The sequence below is a fragment of the Cygnus atratus genome, chromosome Z (genome assembly GCF_013377495.2).
Source record: "Cygnus atratus isolate AKBS03 ecotype Queensland, Australia chromosome Z, CAtr_DNAZoo_HiC_assembly, whole genome shotgun sequence".
In the NCBI taxonomy this organism is placed as follows: Eukaryota; Metazoa; Chordata; class Aves; order Anseriformes; family Anatidae; genus Cygnus; species Cygnus atratus.
The window spans coordinates 34742227-34763603 of record NC_066396.1 but is presented as its reverse complement, the minus strand read 5'-3'; the positions used below and the strand labels follow the sequence as shown (position 1 = coordinate 34763603).

Below are 21377 nucleotides of genomic sequence, written 5' to 3'. Positions count from 1 at the left end.
TTTTTCTACACAAGGCAAAGTTGCTGATTTGTGTACTGTCAGCCTTTCTCTGGTTGGGAATCAAACACAAAAATATTTTGAAGCGCAAAGTTCTTTATACGTTGGTGTTGTGAAACTGGTCTGAGGTACCTAAATTTGCTTCAATAGTTTCTTTGATACCAGTTCTTATCCTTCTGCAGCTACATCCATGAATAGAACTACTGTATATCAATGCTTTATTATACATAGATGAATGTTTACATTTACTTAGGTTTCTTTTGGGACTATATGCATTGTTTTTAGGTCAAATTGCTTGCCATGAGTATTCATTACACACATGATGTAAAAATACTTAGCTTAGAATGAATCTTCTGAATTACCACTTTTTAGGTGACCAATAATCTCTTCCAGAATAGAGCTAGAGTACATTATCCTCCTCTTAAAGGTGTAGCACAATTCAATTTTGTATTTTATAAAGAGTTGGTAATATTTAATTTAAAGATTAATTTAAATTAATTTAAAGTTATCTAGTTAATAACCAGTTAAAAATTAACCAGTTAAAATTAACCGGTTAATTTAAATAGTTATCTGAAAAGTACAACTACTAGAATAAAGAATCCTACGTTATTTCAGTTGCTCTTTTTCATCCTGTATCCTGTATTTATTGAAGGTTTCACATACTGTTTCACTTTTTGTCTTCATGGGAATATTCAGGCATGGCCAGAACAGCACACTTTAAATCCTGTTCTGATGTGTTTCAGTAGCTCAAAAAGAACACTTTATTTTGTACTTTCAAACTTAGCTAAGTAAAAAACAGTATGACTTTGTGACATATCTTCCACAGCAATTAAATATCATATGAGGGTATTTCAAAGCTATAGCCATCACATAATTTTTTTCATGGAGATATTGCCGTTTTTTCATTATTTATCCATCTCAAGTGACACTTTCAAACTATTATACTAATTCTTGTTACAGTTTCCAAGAATTTAACAACTGTCTATAAATTAAGTCATACTTATCACTAGGTAGTCATTTCACTATTTGCATGGAGTTTCAGAAGACATTCAGTGAAAGAACTTTCTTGTTGAATAACTTACATTTCAATTCATTATCTAATTTTGCAATTCAATAAAGTGCAGAGTTTGGAGAAGATTCACAGAATTTTGCATCCCAAGTGTTTCATTACCCAAAGGTCTATCGCCAGAGCGTACAACACATTCTTTATAAAATGCAAGTCACTTACTATACAGGGATTTCATTTGTCTGTTTGTTTGATCAGCCCTGTAAGTATTAATACTATTTGGAATGTTGGATCCACTTGATAGAAGAAAAAAAAAAAAAAACACTGATAATCAAGTATGCCAGAAAAAAAAAAAAACTGATAGCTTAGTTCACAGTCAAGCAACTTAGGTTCATTATGCCAATCTTCTGGGCACTTGTTTTCTGTAGCAAAAGCATACCTCGCCCAAGAAACACTCATATGGAGATAACAGCAATTTAAAAATTCCAATACTTCCCATATTCCCACTCACAAGGTAAATTAGGAATAGCAGATTTCATCCTGTCACATGCTTTGAAGTACCACTTGTTTTCTGAAAAATCCAGAAGAAAGATAACCTATGTAGATGTGTAACCACAAACAAGCTTTTTATCTTCCCCTCATATAAGGGAAAAGTGAGACACTCTGAAACACTGGATATAAAATTAGGATTAATTATTGATTCCAACCACCTGCTATGAGCTGGATGTATGAAAAACAAAAATAAAACAATGTGTTCTGTGAGTATTCAAGACCTCTGATAGCTAAGTGCTTAATCCATACCATAATGTCTAACTTAGAATCCTCATTTCTCTGCAATTTTTTTAAAGGAACCATCAAAGAGCAATAGATTTAGACTTGGAAAAGAACTCCTTATGTCTAACATTCACAGAGAATAAGGCCTTTAAGTGAAATGTACTCATTGTAGACTAACTATAAAATACACATATATCAGTTAGATACACCAATCATATCTCTCTACTGGTTTTTCAGTTTCATCCACTATTTTTATAAGAAGTGTCCATAAATTTATTATTAACTCCTTACCTCATTCAAGATTGCAGGATTGCCGTTAATATAGTTTTGCATACAGCGGTGAAATTAAAACAAGTTAGATGATTCCCAGCTATATAAAAGAGGAAATTTTAAAACAAAGTCTATATAATATACTTAGAAAGTTATCCAACAGGGACTGAGTAACTAATCAGGAAAAAGAAAAGAAAAAAACTTCACAGGGAAATAGACTGTGGATCATTGATGTTGTTTGTGTACCTACAGAGTAACCATGTATAATCTGAGCTGTCAGGTGAACACAAAGTACATTTATAATACTGCACCACCAGTAAGCTAGCCAGAGCACACCTTGCTATGTGTTAGTTCCTATATCACAAGCACTCTATGCAAACATGAGTTATGTTTTTTTAGACTCCTATTTCTCTTCATCTTTTTAGCAAGGAAGAAGAAATGGGTTGTCTTACAAATGTTTCTATAGTACTCCAGAGGTCAAAAAAGAATAGGAGTTGGGGTGGAAGGCAGCTAACACAGAGTAAGTCACTGATTTAGAAGAACAGTACTTAAAAGATGGTGATTCCTATGATGGTTTCTTCAAAAATATGTCACCTGTGGAACCTTTTGCATAGCCATAAAAATGATGGTCACTGTGTGGAAACAGTTGCAACTCCACCCTCCGCTACAGACATAGAGCTGTGTTAACTAAAGTTCATGAGAATTTCAGGTGTTACACTTTACTACAATTTTATAAAAGCATGATAAAAAAGACAATTTAAATCTTTATCACACTGAAACATGTGCATGCAAGAGGGAAATAGTATGAAGTATGTGCAGATTAGGATATACCTCTCTTGAATATTTGATTTTGTGACCCTGTTCCTGCAATTACGTACTGCATCTAGAAGAGAATATCTACAATAAATTAGAAAGGACTACTACAGAAATGCATGCACACTATGCAACATTTGTGGTGTCTGACTTCCTTGCACTTTACACAACTGGCTTTCCTCTCTCAGATTCACACAGGAGAGCACAATGAAAGAAGTAAGCACTCACTTTGCTTTTCATTCTTTCATTGAGAAAACTAAATGTTCTGCCTTTAGCAATAATGTAACACAAAAAAAACAGTTATTCTGCAGAGCTACAGGGACTAAGGGATAGTTTATGTATAAGATGACACAACAAACTTTAAAAAGAAATAAGACATTACACAAAATCCGTTTTCAGAGTTGCAAATATGTACATCTTTTAGTTCATTTCTCTTTCTTGCCCATTGTTCCCTCTTTACCAAATTAGTATTTTTAATCATACCAGTGTTTAAACCTACATGAAGAAAACAGCTTCTATATTTGAATATTTTTAATAGTGGTTTATTTTAAATAAGGAATGCTCAAAAATCACTACTACTACTAAAACTGTAAGTGTGATACTGACCAGAAGAAGCATAAAAATGCTGTTTGTTTTCCTACTTTGCGTTACCCAAATCAAGAAGAAGAAAAAAAATAGTAGAATAAACCGGTATTATTTTTCAAAGATAATATTTGAATTTTCAACAGTCATATTCCTGCCAGTTATTTAACATTATAACTGCAAAATTAAAAGTTCACATCACCTCTGAAATACGATATTCAAGAGCATATATGGAAATTATTTCTCTTTCAACTGTTGACTGCAATAGTTCACATAGCTGCAATAGTGCACATTCTAAGCAGCCCAGCTTCTCATTCTATCTCAGATGCAAAAAAACAGGGAAAGAAGAAACAGGATTGTTTTAGACTCTAACCTGAAATGCTACAACCTCTGGCCCGCCCTTCAGCCCTTCCACTGCAAAGGTCCCTAGGTGCAGTTTGGGTAGCTGCAGGGTGAAGTCATTCCTGGTTGCCGCAGTCTGTGACAGCAAGGTCTGATCTCTGACCTAAAGGGAAAAAAACAGCATCAATGGTAATTCCCCTTCAGACACATTAACTGGGATGAACTGGGTCCCCTTGAGCCCACTGAGTGGACTTGCATTGATCGCTGGACCTGAAATCCATGAATAAATTTAGGACTAATTGATTTTTCGTTGCAAATAAATCTCTAATTCAGAGTGCTGGGAGAGAATGTTAAGAAGAAAAAGCATCTTCCCCTGGTCTGAAATTAGAATGAAAGACACTAAGGGCTCACAAGCCCACCTGATATATACATTTTACAGACCTATCCCCTGTAAAAACCTTGTAAGAAAAGAAATAGCAATTATACTTCAGACTCAAAAAAACCACCAGCTACGAAATTTAAAAGTTCATGCAATCATACAAACAATAAACTCTTATGTGAGTTCTGCCTACTGTGTGGAGATCATATCATTTCTTCACAATTAGGTTCATTTAATATTAATTCATTTAGAGCCCTGACTACATTGAAAAATCCTCAAACAAAACAAACAAACAAAAAACAACCTGTAGCACTGCAATTAACAGAAGGAGAAAAACAAATCTACTACTACTAGTTTTCATATAGCGGACTCGTATATAAAAAATAATGCACTAACTGGTTTTAATCGACTTTTATACAGTTCCTAATTGTGACATTTCAGGGTTAGGAAATACTACAATTTGTACAAAATTCAAACAGTTTGATATTTATTTATTTAGTTTTGCAGGCAGTCTGAAACGAAAGGATAAAACAAAAAAAACAAATACTATCAACGTGATTTCTATATATGGCCACAAACATAACCAAATGCAGTTGATGTCACAGTGCCACCTACTGACTAAGAGAGAAACTGTTTTCAGTTTGGAGACCAGACTGACAAAAATACGTAGGTAAAAACTGAGCAATGTAAAGTGATTAACGCTCTTCTCTTTACAAACAACCAGACTTAATAGTCTTGCACAAGAGACTTTTTATTTATTTATTTATTTAATATGCACATTTTTCCATATATTACAAAATGTAATTAGGCTATCAGCATGGATGTGAAATAGATCACATCTACGACATAACTTTCATGAACACATCACTCATATATATCATCACACCATACGCTGCCACAAACCCATTTTTCATTGTATTTAATATAAAAATTATCATGTCCACCTTCAAAAGATCCCAGTAGTCAGGTATGATTCTAATACAGAAGGACATGCATGCATACAAATATACATTACTATAAATGAAAAGATGAAATATATTCATGTGGCATAGATTGTATCTGGTGAGTAATAATAGCTAGTACTGCAAAAAATAATTGACTCTTTTACAACAATAGACATTTTGATATTAAAACATATACTAAACATATACTAAATATGTATATATCAGTATTTAAATCATTTACTAAATAGTATTTAAGATAAATTTCAGTTTTTCAGAGCCTCCCTTGCTTGAAAGAACTCACCATTGATTAACTCTCATTCATTTTAAATCCCACATTACTTTTTTGTAGTAACTTACAAAATTAAATTTTTGTAAAATGTTGATGAGTGAACATATTTCAAATAGTATTGCAGGCTTTGAAATCTGCTCTGAATGAAAGAAGCATGCATGTGTAAATCTACTGATACAAAAAAGAAAAGATTTTATTTTATTCGTTTCTCTGTTCTATGGGAATAGGGAGCCCTACATTTCCCAAGCTGACCTAAAGAATTCCTGTCAATACCTGTGGCTGCCAAACATATGCACTATGATGCAATTTTTATAACAGGAAAGGTCCTCTACACATTTTTTGCACACATAGTGCACCAGGTTCAGGATATACAGTCCTGTGGAACAAACATACTCTCTAGAGTGTTCTGTCAGCATGTGTAATTCTGGTCAGATGTTAACCTTGCTGAATATAACAAAATGCATTACTTTAAATACATATATATATATATTTATATAAACTCACACATACATACGCTTGATTTACATCTATCTGTCTATCTATATATATATATATAACACCACATTTCAGTTTCTTTGCTGCCAGTATGCACATAGATAAAAGAAAACATTAATGTGGATTAAGGTACTAAGAATTTATCAACATCAAACCACCGGTGTTTTGCCTTCTACCCTTCTGAACCGTAGTCAATAGATCTAAATATTTTACTGCACCCTGGCCAATTCATTGTTTGATGTTTAAAAACTCACCCAGAATCAAAGAAAATTTATTAAATTTGAGCCCCCAAATGAGATACTATTAGCTTTGAAAGTCAAGTTTAACTGCGATATTGATAATTCTCTTTTTTCTGTGACAATATTCACAAGGGAAATCCCTATGTCAAAGTACAAAAGCAGATTGCTAATACTAGGGGGAAAAAAACAATGTATAAGCAATGGAGGTATAATACACACACAATACAGACAGTGGAAGTCCTTTTAACCCTATTAGTTTCATACTCTCCATTTTATTATTGGGGACTGACACTCAATGAACAATAAAATACAAAAGACATTTTTTTAAATCGCTGAATTGAGGTAAGCATATGTAATTAATACCACAGCATCAGAGAAGTACATATTAGTTCATTAAAGAGCATGATTTTTGAAAAGGAGCTCCACAATTAAAAACGAATTAAAAAAAAACAAAACTTTTTTGTGTTTGTAAATAGGTAGTAAAGAGTAAATCTCATTATGAATACACATGCTGAGAAACAGAAAATGAAGCTAGACCTTTTCCTTTGAAAGCTAAAGCTTTCTTTTGAAAAATACTCACAAAGGTTCAGGAAAAATAACAAGAACAAAAGACTGAATACAGGCTGTGCAAAAATCATTACATGGCTTCACTAAAAGTGGAAACAGTCTTCCACTTGGCTACCTTATTCAAGGAATGTACAGTTGTAAATGCCGTGCCCACATGGATAGTCCATATATATAGGTTATCTTAATTAATAACTATTTTCATCACTTCTATGCTATTTACTTTTTGAAAGCTAAAAATGTAAATACAGGAGTTGGGAGATTGTGATTAATTTGTTATTCCTTAAGGAAATAAATATAGTATTTACACACATTATAGAACTATCAGGCAAAGGTAAAACTGTTAGGGTAAGGTAATTTTTATATAAAAGACTAACCAAACAAACAAAAAAACATTTTCTTTGCCAGTTGTCAGGAAGAAAAACTATTTCATATAGTAGTTAGGCTTTATGAAGCAAGTTTCAGAGCTTTTTTGCACTTAACAACACTTTTTTTTTCTTGTCATGAAATCTAAAGCAAGAACATTTTATCTGAAAGTGCTCTTAGGCTTGAGACTTATAATTTAAAAAAACTAATCAGGCCTATTGCAAGGATGAAGAATTTCTAAAACCAATTCCACTTCCCTATACTCAAAAATGAATATAGAGAAAACATGTATAAATCTATCTACATGCAATGCTTGCAAAGGTTTTGGCTATTCTTAGTTTTGTTAAATACATTTTTGGCTGGGACAATGAGAAGTTACAAAAGTTATTTTATATGGAGTATAGTAAATACTATGACAGTGGGCTGCTTGGTATGACCATTAGATTTTTCAGTTTAGGCTTATATGAATACTGTGTGAAAATGGGAAAAATCACAAATGGATTCAAACAAGTCTACAGTGCTCAAAACATTTTAAAACAAAGGAGCAAAGTGACTTATGACAGTGTTTAACTTTTTAATTAATTAAGAAAGCAACACAGAATACAGCACCATAGCCACTCAATTTAAAATCAATAAAGTACTGATGAATTCAGATCAAAGCTGAAACTGAATAATAAACTGAAGTTACATTATTGACTGAATCAAAGGTGTAGAATTTGATGAACTAATTCTACATGTCCAACAATGATGTTAAAAATTCTCTGCTGATCAGAGGTAGAAATAATTTCTTCTGTAGACTACTTCTGTGCTCACTTCTTTGTTTTCCCTCTGTACACTTTGAGCTAGTATGTCCAGTTATGCCAACAGAGACACAGTACAAAATGCTAGCAAGCTGTGAAAGGTGTCAAGATGAGCTTACCCCTCCCTAATGCATTGCCCTCTTATGGTCTGACTGGTACAACAAACCAGAGATTTTAATCTCTCATTTTAGACCTAATTCACCATTTTCTCATGTTGAACAGAAAATACCTGGATATAAATTTCACAAGGTAAGCAATACAGCAGAACCTTTTATAAGTTCAAAGTTCACCAATTATAAATAAAAAATAGTTCTTAGAAAGTGAAGACCTTTGGACTTACTGCGCTTCCATTTCCTATTATTATGCTAATAGCATATTATCTGCAATTTAAACACTACAAAAAACTACAGTGATATGGTGATAGTGAATGACAAACAACAATTCAGACTTCTTGACTTTGAGATGACCATGTTGCTGAGACAACAGAAGCTACAAATATGTATGCAAATCATTCTAAAAGAGTGCCAACAAAATGGCTTCTACCACACCTAAGTACTCCACATGTGACATATAATTAACAAAAATGTTTTTAGAATATACATTTTTTAAAGCAAGGAGACAGTTAGAAAGCAAACCACATCTAAGTCTTAGCCACAATCTTTCAAATACATGGCTGTTTTAGGTGCATAATGTCCATACCTCCTGGTCAGCATGTATAATGCAGGTCATACTGCAGAAAACAAGGACGTGCAAGTTGTTGTTGCAAATATGATCTTTCATGGTAAAATATATATAAAATACATAAAAATATGTTTTAATACTGTATATATGGATACTCATCCATGAAACATCCTTATCCATGAGCATGTTTCAGGAATTAAGGATCGCTCCAGAAGCCAAGACACTGCCTGTGACAACACTGTGCTGCTTACACTCAAGGCACTTTAAGTCAAACATATCAAAATCAAGGACTTGATGTAAAAAACAAACAAACAAAAAAAATATACATATATACATATATATATTTTTTAATAAGGCCAACCCATAGCAAATCACAACATGCCTCTGTGAGACAAAACAGTGCCACGTACAAGGGAAAGGGCTACATGGTACTACTTAAATGTCCAACAGAGTTAGGTTTGAGTACTTATTAAAGATCAACAGATTGTTGTATAGTTTTTCATCAAAAGAAGAAATACATTCCCAATTCCAAGTGTCCAGCCATTGATGGTGGAAGATTTGGACAGCATCTGTACATATCCTGCTACAGGTAGCCATACATTAATCTAATTAGATAGACCACTTAATTAAAATCTACTACAAATTTCTGTATTAGCATACAGATTTACTTGGTACCCTCTTTGATTACTGCCATGCAAACCTGTATTTAATTATAATTCAAGTCCTTTAATAGGTGGTGTTTAAAAGAACACTAATTACCACAAAACCAACATGTGTGTAAGGACATATACCTTAAAACTGATGTTTTGGGCATGCTAGTTTTGTTGTTGTTGTTGTTGTTTTGCCCTCTGAAATTCCAGTCAAGATTCTGGAAATTAATTTTCAGTATAGAAAAATCCCATCCAAAGCTTACCTAGAAGTTTAATTCAAGCTTTCTCATATTACTACACACAGACACTACATGCTCTGTTGAGCAAGATGTTAATTTGATCCAGAGTTGTTTTTTGCAAACATTGACCACTGCACCTAAGCTTCGCTATAGTTGCAGGATGTGCGCTATAATACATCCCCTATGAATAGATTTGCAATGACCTTGGGCTGAAAATGAACCTATGTTTGGAGAAAATAACAGTTAATGTACTCAGTAATTCAACAATTCTCCAAACAAGGATTTTTCCTTATTAAAGGCAAACTACACAAAAGTATTCAGCCTATTCAGCCTTCAAAAAAGAAAAAAGGGGGGAAAAAAAGGAAAAAAAATGAAGACAAATATGCCTTGAAATTAGTTATTTAGATATGTTGAAAGTGAAAACAGTTAAGCACATAGATATGACATTCGACAATGTCTTATCTTTAGTTTGTCAAGGATTTTAAATCCCTCTTGAGCTGGAGTACAATTTTTAGCTTGGCTAGGTCAGAATGACACTGAACAATATGAGTGATGACACACTAGACAGCTATATGGACAGAGTTGTCATCAGCAAGCCAGCTGTGCTAACACCTGTATGTCCTGCACAACTGATCTTTAGGAACAAGGATCAAGTAAGTCAGATTACTAGGGAGGGGGAACAAAAGTAATTCATAAAGCATTTATACGAAAAGGTGCTAATTTGAGATGGAGAAGAAAAATTCATCTTTTTTTTTTTTTGCTTGTCATGGGAAAATAATAGCTAGTTTCCTACTATAAACTTCCTAGAGCAATCTTCAGAGTTTTAATATTCTAGTTGGGTTTTCTTTGTGATTTTATTGCATGAATACATACCACTGTTTCAATAGGCTTGTGATACAACATGCCTTGTTGACAACTGACATCCACAGTGATAAACAGACCCTGAACACACAAAAACATACAAGCATGCTTCACTCTGTTAACGTATCTAAACACATTAGAAGAACCAGCTCTGGGAATAAAATTATGCTAGGGAAAAAAAAAATCAAATTTAGATCTCAAAAAAAGAGTTTTTAAATCTTTATAGAGATACCTAAATAATAATGGTAGACACTTAAAGACCCCCCGTTAACTCAGAAAAAATGGGGCTAAAGGCATCTAAATGAGATCTAGAAGTATTGGGCAACATCTATTAAGCCTGATTGTGGAAGCCAGCTTTAGCACCATAACTGTTTCATTTTTTTCAAGGCCTAATCAATTTGTGGTCTTCTTGCTGAAACTAACAATTAATGCTATTTATGAGTGTTACCACTGATGTACACGTATATATGGACTTAAAACTTCTATAAATGAATTTCTTACAGGCTATAAAACAACGATCATAAGGAGATGTATTTTATTGCTATGGACCACATCAAAAATGGCAACCTAATGCTACCATGTCATTAATTCTCAAGTGTTTCAACATTTCACCTCATCTCCAACTGTCTCTTATCCTTTATTTTTTAATACATCATACTTTTGGATAAAGAAAGATGATTTTGTCTTTGTATTTTACAAGGATAACAGAATGGACTGTATAGCATTCTTTTTTTTTTTTTTTTTTTTTTTTAACTGATTGCACTGTGGGGCCCAAATCTCATGCACAGCCATTTTATAGATGTCTCAAAGACAACAGGGGTGAGAGGAAAGCAGCAGTGAGGCAACACAACACAACGACTGCGTGGAAGCACTTCTGCCAACTGGCATATGAACCTTTCAATCAGCAGAAACAAAGTGCATTACAGAAGAGAACGAAAAGGAATTTACTAACCAGGTCCCAAAAGGAAAGGAACACACTGGATAGGTGCTTTGATCCCTGAACTGTGCCAAAATGTCAGAGCGAGTGGGCTGCAAGCGGGTATTGGGAAAAATATTTTGGAGAGTTTTTTTTGTTTGTTTGTTTTTCTTTTACCAACTCATTATCACAGTTCATCAACCTCACATAGGATAGCGGTAACAGTCTAAGCTTGAGAAGACATGGTATTTTATTAACCTGCTAAAATGGCCAAATCCTAAGCATCTGGTGTTTTGGGCCGACTGAAAACTTTGCCTGCCCATAAAGCTCGTCAAGACCTTAACAGTTAAGAGTACAAGGGGAAACACAAACAACTCCCTGGCTCTGTACAGGCTGACTCACTGGGACGACTTCCCATGACAGTGTTTTGCACAGACAGAAATTTAGAGAAGAAGGATTTAGGGAGCCTAAAGAGAAGGGAATTACAGCACTGTATGAAGAGTAGCTGTCAAGGTGTTAGCAGCAGTGGGGAGGGCTGCAGGGGGATACCTCTGTGGAAGAGTTTGTGGGTGTCCAGTTCTGGACACTGCCACATCCAGCCCACTCCAATGGCCGTACTGCCAAGCATGGCTGAGTCCAGCAGCCAAGACGGTGGCACCTTTGCTGAGATGTATTCAGGAAAGAGCAAAGAGCACCACACAGGCATAGGGAGAGTAAAGAAAACAAGAACAAAACAGCAGTGCAACCACCACGGTCACTGAAGGATGGGGAGGAGGTGCTCCAGGCACCAAGGCAGATTCCCCAGCAGCCTATGGAGAATGCCACGGTGAAGCAGGCTCCATCCACCTGTAGTCCTTGGAGGAACACACTAGAGCAGATGTCCATGCTGCAGCCACTGGAGGACACACCAGAGCAGGTAGGTATTTGATGACAGAACCGCTGCCCATGAAGAGCCCGTGATGAACCATGCCTTTCCTGAAGGACTGCAATCCATGGAGAGGAAACACACACTGAAGCTAGGGAAAAGTGTGAGGAGCAAGAAGCAGCACAGAACTGTTACGGGCTAACCACAGCTCCCAGCTCCACCTCCCCTGTGCCTCAGGGCGGGGGGTTGAGCAGCTGAGAGTGAAATGAACTTGAACCTGACAATTCAAGGGAAAGGTAGTGAGCATGGCGTGCCTTTAATTTTTTGTCCCCATTTTTTTTCCACTACCCAAATCTATTTTAATTAATAGATTAATTTTCCCCAAGACAACCCTTTTGCCTGTGATGGTAAGTAGTAAGCAATCTCTCTGCCTTTATCTTGACCCGCAAACTTTCTCACCCCAAGGGGAGAGAAAGCCTGCATGGCTGGGTGGGTGTCTGGCTGCTAGCCAAGAGTAAGCCACCACAGACACTCAAACTGAGAAGCAATACAAAGGGAAGGCTGAAGATTTTAGCAGAGATAGCATTAAATGATTTCTTCCACTGATTGGACTACCATGACTAACAAGTCATTAACTACGTATGTTAAAGAATCTAATTGTATAAAATTAACAGATCTAATGTCCCTTACTGTGTTTTAAGCAAAGATGATATTCATAGGAAGAAGTACAGAAGAAGCTAATAATGAAATAATCAAACAGCATAATGTGTATATTTATTTAAAAAAAAAATCACTTCTCACCATTGTTTTTTGAGAAGAAAGCTGCCAGAAATCATTTATTTTTCATGCATAAAAAGGACTGGAGATGGGTATTGAAACAAAACACTTTTTTTTCCTCTTGATGATAACTCTGAGAAAATCTGTGTTTGAACTTCAAGCAGATGAATTTTCTTCTAAGAACGCTTCCAGTAAAAATTCACTGCTTGCCATTTTGCTTTCTTATATTTTTTTTTTTAAGGGAATTTGTCAAGTTACAGGCACAAGTTCTCTCAGTAGCCAGTGTTTAAATCTGTGTTCTATTTTGCTCAGCTTTTCAGTTTAAAGCAATTTAAGAGATTCTAGTGAAAAAAAGACATGTTTTCCAAACCAAAATTTTCAAAAAATCAGCTAGTACCTTTTGGTCATCTTTAATATTATGAGAATAAAACTGAACCAGAACAAAATCCTCTTAAGGTCCCTTGTTTGCCCCAGTGTTTTTTTTTGTTGTTGTTGTTGTTTTATTGTTTTTGTTTTGTTTTGTAAATTTGGAAAGACATAAAAAAAAATGCTTCTCTGATTTTAATGGTATCACAAGAATTCTAGTGCAAATAAACCAGCTCCATGTGTCAGATGAAGATAGCTACCATGTCAAGACTGGGTTTAAGGCAAAAATTAAGCTTCTAAAGCATATCTTACAGGTTAAAAAGGATATGGAACTAGTTGCTAAAATTATTCTCTCTCTTATGATAGCAAATGCTCAGATTCTTCAATGTCTCTGCTTCACAAATATCACGATGATTTAAAAAAAAAAAATCAGTCTTTTCAGAAGGCAGCTCTGGAACAGTCTTAGAAGAATCATTATAAGCATCAGAGCCTTTAGCAGGCACAAGCAAACCCAAGAATTTGTTGACAAAGCCAAATGTATGATACCAGATTTTCCATCCAGTCACAGGGGGGCAGTAAATATTGTAAATGATCCCTCATCTAGAGCTGTATTAAAATCATGCACAGAGACCCTTAAGACCCATTCCTGCTTTGTTTAGTGCAAGTTACACACAAGTTTATCCAAAGGCAGATGACCTGGCACCTACACTGCTGCCTTCTGGAATTCTTGTAGTGGCTACATACAGTACAGGAAAGAATGAGGTTGCCTTAATGGATATCGGTGTACACCATCTAGACTAAGTAAGATTTCCGTGGATGTCTGTAAAATCCCTCTGAGCTCTACAGGCAAAAATTTAGTATTTTGCATTGATAACACAGATCCTGCAGGTGATGCAGTGCAATTTTGTGAATATTTGCTCATGAATACATCAATGTAGAAATACCACAATGTTTAGTGTCGAACTCCCATAAATATATTTGCAGCTAATAGAAATACTTTTTCAGCTCCAGATGATTCAGAACTTTATCCCTTTTCTTTTGATACCTTTTTGGAAAACAATGCAATTCAAAGAATTTCCATGGGGAAAAAAAGAAAGGCTTGTTGTTCCTCTACTAGTATTTCATCTACTTGATCAAGTTCTCATAGAACAACAATGTAAACTTGATAGTCTACACATAAGCCATGCTCAATAATTGTAGATAATTAGATACTATTATGATGTCAGGTCTACATTTCAGATATTTCCCAAACAAAGATCAATATTTTCCCTTTGTTCTTCAAGAAGAAATAATATGTCAAATTATAAATGATTTACAATCAATTCTTTTATTTCCTGCTGCAAAGATCATCCTGACATTTCTAATTCTTATGTTTTCTTCATTCTTTAGGTTGACAAACCAGAAAGGATAAATTACTCTGCTATTCAGTAATTAGCTTTTTGGGCCTAACTGCATGCAGTTCTAACAAGCATCAAGAAATAAAAAAGCGTATGTGGTAACTAAAATTCTCAAAGAAAAATGACAGTTTCTTTACCCATTCACTGCATCATGAAAAACATTACTAAGTATGCAAACTTCCTATAAGCTTGCCCCAAACATTTCAATGCTTGTGCATATACAGCTCTGCTTTCAAAATCCAGAATAATAAATAATATCCAGAATAATAAATTCTCAAGGCCAACAACATTACATGTACATGTCAGTGTAAAAACACAGCACTTTCTGCATTACATAGATTTCCCAAACTTAAAAGAATATGGGGACAAAAAGGAAAAAAATTACCTTTCAGCATGGTTTGCTGCAGCTAAAACACAAAAGCAGTTTAGGTACTGTCACTTTTTGTGAACATTAACGGAAAGAAAAGCTAGAAAAGGGTATCTGAAAATTAAATTAACGGCAGTTTTGGTGGACACAGAAACTAAAATAAGGAATAGATTCCCGTGTTGCTGGGAATTCAAGATGTGATAAGGGAAATGAACACTCCAAGGTAATAAAAACTCTTTTTTTTTGCTCTGCGTTGATCTGGACTGAAAACAGTTATAAAACAATCAGCCACTAGAGCTACAGTTAAAAACAGCTCTGTCTTCCAAATAATTACATATTCAGCTTTGTTGAACCTTCAAAGAATACTATACCAGAGTAAAATAATACAGGTCCAAGAGAAAACTTTAGACTATAATTCAACTTTAAAAGGTTTTAAAAGAAATTATTACTAACGTTTTTGGTTAATATGCACCATCTTTTCCTTATTTTATCATGTATCAAAGATTAAGGTAGCATGCACAGCACCAAATGTCTTATGAGCACCATGTATGTGACCACATTTGATGAACTCCACCTGACTCAGTAGAGATAAATCAGCAGCAATTCTGAATTATTTGAAGGATTAATATTCTTCACTTAGTTAAACAGAAATAGTGCTCAGTGATGGAGAGAAGGAAAGTGAATTACGTAACGATAATAACTACATAATAAGTTATATATTAAAAATAAGTCCATATACTACATAATTGTAATTTATCTTGCTAAAACTGAATACTTTTTCAAGCTGAGAAAAGTTGAAGGTGAAAACTTACATGCCATTGAAAGGAAGTTGTTTTTCAACTTCTACCCTCCTGCTTCCCTGAGAACATGCAGTTTTAAAAGCTTTATGTGACTGTAAATAAAATACAGACAGAACACTTCAAATTCTTACCTTTTTAAGAGTGGCTTCCACAGATTTCATCTGACTAACGATCAATTCTTTGTGTCTATTGTAAGAGCAAAAAACAGAGTAATTAATAAAACTGAAGCTCTACTGATGTACAAATTACTACGTTTGTCTTTCTCCTTTTTTATTTCCAGTGCAAACATTACAAAAATAGTTCATGGACAATATGCAGCATGTTTCCATATGAAAGATGCATCTATTGTGAGCAAACTTTTAAACTAATATTTAAGGGCATTTCAGTATATATGTATATATCAAGGTGTATTTATACCAATGAACAATCACTGTATTCCTGGAGAGGAAATCTGCAATCCTGGATAAGAAAAGGCACGCTGAATGGACTCCAGGCTCTAGTGGGTTGAGATTACATTCTTATACTGGAGAATACTGACAGACTATGTTTTTCATGAAGTCTTCTTTGTACACAAAAAAAACTGTCTTCTATAAACCTGAACATTCCCTTATGTGTTCCAGTGGACTTTTCAAACAGAAGTCCAGACAAGGATCCTATTTTTATAAAACAGAAGTTCAGAGAATGCAATACTACTCATGCCTTTTTGTAGACCAAGGCTTCATTAAGACAGACAGCTTTGAACAGTTATGCTGCCATAAATAACCTTGGTCTCATCTTCCATTTACAGAAATAAAATTACAGTTGCACAACACTAAAGAGAGTGGGCCACAGTGACCATCAAAACACAACAGGAGATCAAATGGAATTTATGCCAAGCAAGCTGATACCTGAGTATTCCAGGGCAGTCAGTTACCTTGCCAGCTATGTGAACACTTTGTTCCAGCTTTCAGAGTTCCTAAAGCTGAATTACAAAACATGGTGGTGTTCGGCCTAGAAGGACTGCTGCTTCCTCATTTTCTTGATTCATACTATTCTAACAGCCAAAAAGGAAAGGTGGATAGAAAAATATGATTGGCTATCACACTCTTATTAAAGCAGTCATGTAGATTTTTGTCTTTTCAGGATCTTCAGGTTCTTCTTTCAATTGGATTGCCAGGGACACGCTTTTCCTACTCCGTTTGCCTCACTTATGTAGCAACTGCTTTTTGTCTGTGTAAAATCAGTTCTGGAGAGCCAGTCCAAAAGCATTAATTTTTAAGTTAGTTAATGATATGGAAGTCAGATTGTTCCTTGAATATTCTCAGGTGTTGATCACAAAAGACCTTTAGATGGAATTTTGGACCTAGGTTAACAGGTGATCCACAGGTAACAAAAAGCCCTGTGACTGTGGTTGACTTATTATCTTGCTTTTTGGGAATAGTTAAATAACATCTTTAAATAAAATTCTGATATTTGTTTACAGCACCTACAAAAAAGTTTTCAAAATGAATCTATTTTTTTTCTTTTTCAACTGCTATATACAGCAATAAAACAGTTTTAAAAATGATCAAAAAAAATTTACTGAATTTAATATGTTATGAATGCTCTTTAGTAAAATACATAAAATAGGTTGAGGCCAGGTGAAAAGGGGCAACCTTTTACAAACAAATCCTTCTTCAGGTCACATCTACTTTAATACACTCATACTAAATAACATTTGTAATTTTGATTACATTGTTAAACATTCCACTGAAAACTATTATAATTGTTTTTACTTGTGCATAAAACACTTAAAGTTTCTAAGCTGTTGTTTGTCAGAAGTCAAACGTATCTCAGGTATAATGAAAATTTTAAATGTTTAAATGTTATCTTCTTATATGTCTTTATGATTCTAAGAGGTTGTGGTGGTTTTACTCGAGTGAGCGGCCAAGATCCACCACAACCGCTCTCTCACTCCCCCTCCTCAAAGAGGAACGGGAAGAAGATACGATGAAAAGGGCTCAAGGGTTGAGATAAGGATGAGGAGATCGCACAGTAATTATCGTGACGGGCAAAACAGACTCAGCATAGGGAGATAGTAAGATTTATTGCCTATTACTAACAAGCTAGAGAAGAGAGAAACAAAGGCAAGAAACCAAAAGCACCTCCCCCCCATCCACCCTCCTCCACCTCCTCCCCCCGAGCGGCGCAGGGGAACAGGGGAATGGGGGTTATGGTCAGTCTATAGCGCTTCTTCTCCGCCGCTCCTTCTCGGTCACTCTTGTCCCCTGTGCTGTGGGGTCCCTCCGACCGGATGCAGTCCTTGATGAACTGATCCAGCGTGGGCTGCCCACATGCAGCAGCTCTTCAAAAACTGCTCCAGATATGGGTCCGTACCACGGGGTCCATCCCTCAGGAGCAAAGTGCTCCAACCTGGATCCCCCACAGGCAGCAGCTCCTGCCAGGTCACCTGCTCCTGCGTGGTCTCCCCTCCATGGGCTGCAGCTGCGGCCCGGAATCAGCTCCGGCAGAGGTCTTCCACAGGCCGCAGCCTCCACCAGTGCAGGTCCACCTGCTCCACCGTGGTCTCCTCCACGGGCTGCAGCGTGGAACCCAGCTCCACTGTGGTACTCCATGGGCTGCAGGGGGACAGCCTGCTTCACCATGGTCCTCACCACAGGCCACAGGGGACTTCTGCTCTGGCACCTGGAGCACCTCTCCCCCTCCTTCTTCACTGACCTTGGCGCCTGCAGGGCTGTTTCTCACTCCTCTCACTCTCCCAGCTGCTGTGTGGCACCGTGTGGTTTTTTTTTCCCGTCTTAAATCTGCTCTCTCAGAGGCGCAAAACAACATCACTTACTGGCTCAGCTCTGGTCAGCAGTGGGGCCCTTACCAAACATGGGGCAGCTTCTAGATCATTCTCACAAAAGCCACTGTTACAGCCCCCTGCTACCAAAACCTTGCCATGTAAACCCACTACAGAGGTTAGAAATAATCTTGTAAAAGTCAATTGAATACCAAAACTCTGAAATCAGGTGAAAGATCTACCCTGTTCCACTGGTAATACCAAGTTCAAAGTGGGTTTCAACTACTTTGGCAGCTAAGACCTGTAACCTAGTTGATGTATTTGTATGTTTTATATGTACATTGTATCACTCTATAAAAAAGATGAGCTGGAAATAGAGAAAACAAGCAGTCATTTCCTAAATAAACAGTGTGCAAGGGCTCTACCAAAGAGATGTCAAATCAGTAACATAATTGCCAAACAAAAATGCCTGTGCTATTTCAGGACCCAGAATTTGGAGTATTTTTATGGGCTAACTACAGAAAACATACATCTAGTATGTTGAACTAACAGTTTTCTTTTTAGAAGACTATCATTGAATTTCAAAGAGAGACAGATGTACTTTTGTTTTGTAGCATTACATTAGCTAGGGCTAAAACCCCGTGCATGAAAGTAAGAATTGATCTTTTGTCTGTTTTAAGTGATCTCCCCAAGGTCCCAGCGCTCACTTCGCTGCCATGCAGAGGGCACTCTCTGCATCATGGATGCTCTCTTTCAGTCGACGCTTGTCCTGCTCCAGCTGGGTAAGAAGTCTATTGAGCTGACGCAGAGATTGATCTTTTCTTCTCAGCTCCATCTTTGCCTCGAAGAGTCTCTGCAAGCAGACAGAAAGCAGAGTTACTTGTCAACCCAAATAATTAACTTCAATTTATGCCATAGGCTATTAAACAAAGCGGAAAACAGACTGACTGTGAAGTAGATTTGGACCATTACATACTACCATTTTAGAAATTCTCCAGCAGAAACATTACTAACTCACAACACCCCAATTTTTAATACATTGCCTGTGTACAATTATGTTTTATACAATAGAGTGATGTGTTGATCGAACAGGTACATATACTATGCTACAGGTACCATATTTACAAGTAACAGATCTAAACACAGTAGAAAGAATCCAGAGTACAGCATTAAAGGGAACAAAATATTCTCAAGCCTTAATTTAAAAGAAGCATTAAGAAAAAACATTCACAATGAAAGGAAATAAACAAAGTTGTATTTATTTAAACATTATGCACGATTCAGACAATTCAAGATAAAAGAAAACACTAATGTTCTCTGTTAGTGCACAAAGTACAACATTGCTGCTATACTTATTAAAACACTACTTTATAGTGCTTTCGCTGTGCTAACAAGAGTTTTCCAATATGCGAAATATTTTTATTTTTTATTTTTCTCTCTGGCTTAGAATTAACACAATGTGCTTTAAATCAATTCAGATTAATCCAACAGATGACAAATAGCACACCAAACTAATTAATACAGAACCTGGCTAGTTACTACTTCTTTCAGCCGAGATAAATCAATAGTTTTTGAGACTGCAGTATTAATAATGTGATTTCATTCTTTGCTAAATGTTACATTTCACTTACAGTATTTATTTTTTGGGGGGGAAAAATACAATAGGCGGCTCTAAGCATTCTTTTAAAAATGCAAATTTCCTGACAGATTCTAAAGCAATATAAAGAGATAAAGAAGGCTGCAAAGTTGCCTTTGCACCCTGTATTCTTGCACCCTGTATACAAAATTTAGGAATCTGTTTCTGCTTAAGTTTTAAGAATATTCTGCATAATTTTACTCAGTAGATACAAAAGGCTGATAAAAATTTGCAGGGCACTGAAAACTTGACTAATCTGAAAAAGCTCCAAACCTAGCTAAGAGTCAAAAGCACTTCAAAAAAACATTAGACAATATTTCTATAAAATAAAGAGGTACAGCACCAAGCAACATAATCCTGTGAAACAAACTGAAATCTGTGGATTGCCTATTTAAAAAAAAAAAAAAAAAAAAAAAAAAACATTTCTCAAGATAATAAAAGCAATCAGTTATTTTAACAGCATACTGTAAGGTACAGCACTACTACCAGAACTCTCTGTTTGGCAATTTACAAAATCCAGGTTGAAATTAATCACTACTGTAAAAATCAACTGTAAATCTACTGTAAATCAAGAATTTAGACTAAATATGCTATTTTTACCTGGGAAAAGAAGATAAATAAAATTAAAACACAGACCTCTTCCTTCCACAGTTAACATACACACACCCAAAACCAGAAACATTGCTTTCAGAAATTACTCTGATGCCACCAGTGACTATCAAAATCTTGTCTGTACAGCTTAATTTGTGGATGACAGGAATTTCAGAAAAATTATGTCCAAATTACTAGAAATGTATTGGCAGGAATAAAAGGAGCTGTCTATCATTTAAGAACAAAGAACACTGCCTTCTGTTTATTGTGCTTACTGTTCATTTATATTAGGCTAAGTCAGTACTGAGGAAACACAGCTATGAAAGCAGAGTGATGTTCCTCCCATTCATATTCTCATCTTTTGACAAAGAAAATTTATTGAGCACCTGTGGTGCAACGCTCTGGATACCCCAACTTTCCCAATCTGTTTGAAAAAAGTGTTTTACAGATGCAGTCACAGGACTGAGCTCTGGCCTATGCATAAGAGAATCCTCCTAATACTTTGATGTAAGCAGCTGGAGTCTTGCTCCAAAATACTAGTGGTCTAAGTGACCAGAGAAAGACAGGCTAATATGAACACCCTGGTAAGAAGGGATGCATATTTATT

The 21377-nt window shown here is 35.6% G+C and overlaps 1 protein-coding gene across 8 annotated transcripts in view; it reads right to left on the bottom strand.

The window, feature by feature from the left end:
- CCDC171 (coiled-coil domain containing 171) overlaps nucleotides 1-21377 on the bottom strand; it is a 168116-nt gene that overhangs the window by 43400 nt on the left and 103339 nt on the right. For 7 of the 8 annotated variants that reach the window (XM_035569709.2, XM_035569708.2, XM_035569707.2 and 4 more), the window contains 3 exons: nucleotides 19251-19396; nucleotides 15911-15965; nucleotides 3816-3947 (listed from right to left, as the gene is read on the bottom strand). In XM_035569709.2, the coding sequence (XP_035425602.1) occupies nucleotides 3816-3947; nucleotides 15911-15965; nucleotides 19251-19396 (333 nt within the window). Of the gene's footprint in view, nucleotides 1-3815; nucleotides 3948-15910; nucleotides 15966-19250; nucleotides 19397-21377 lie in introns of those variants that run through there. The other variant, XM_035569716.2, reaches the window with a different exon arrangement.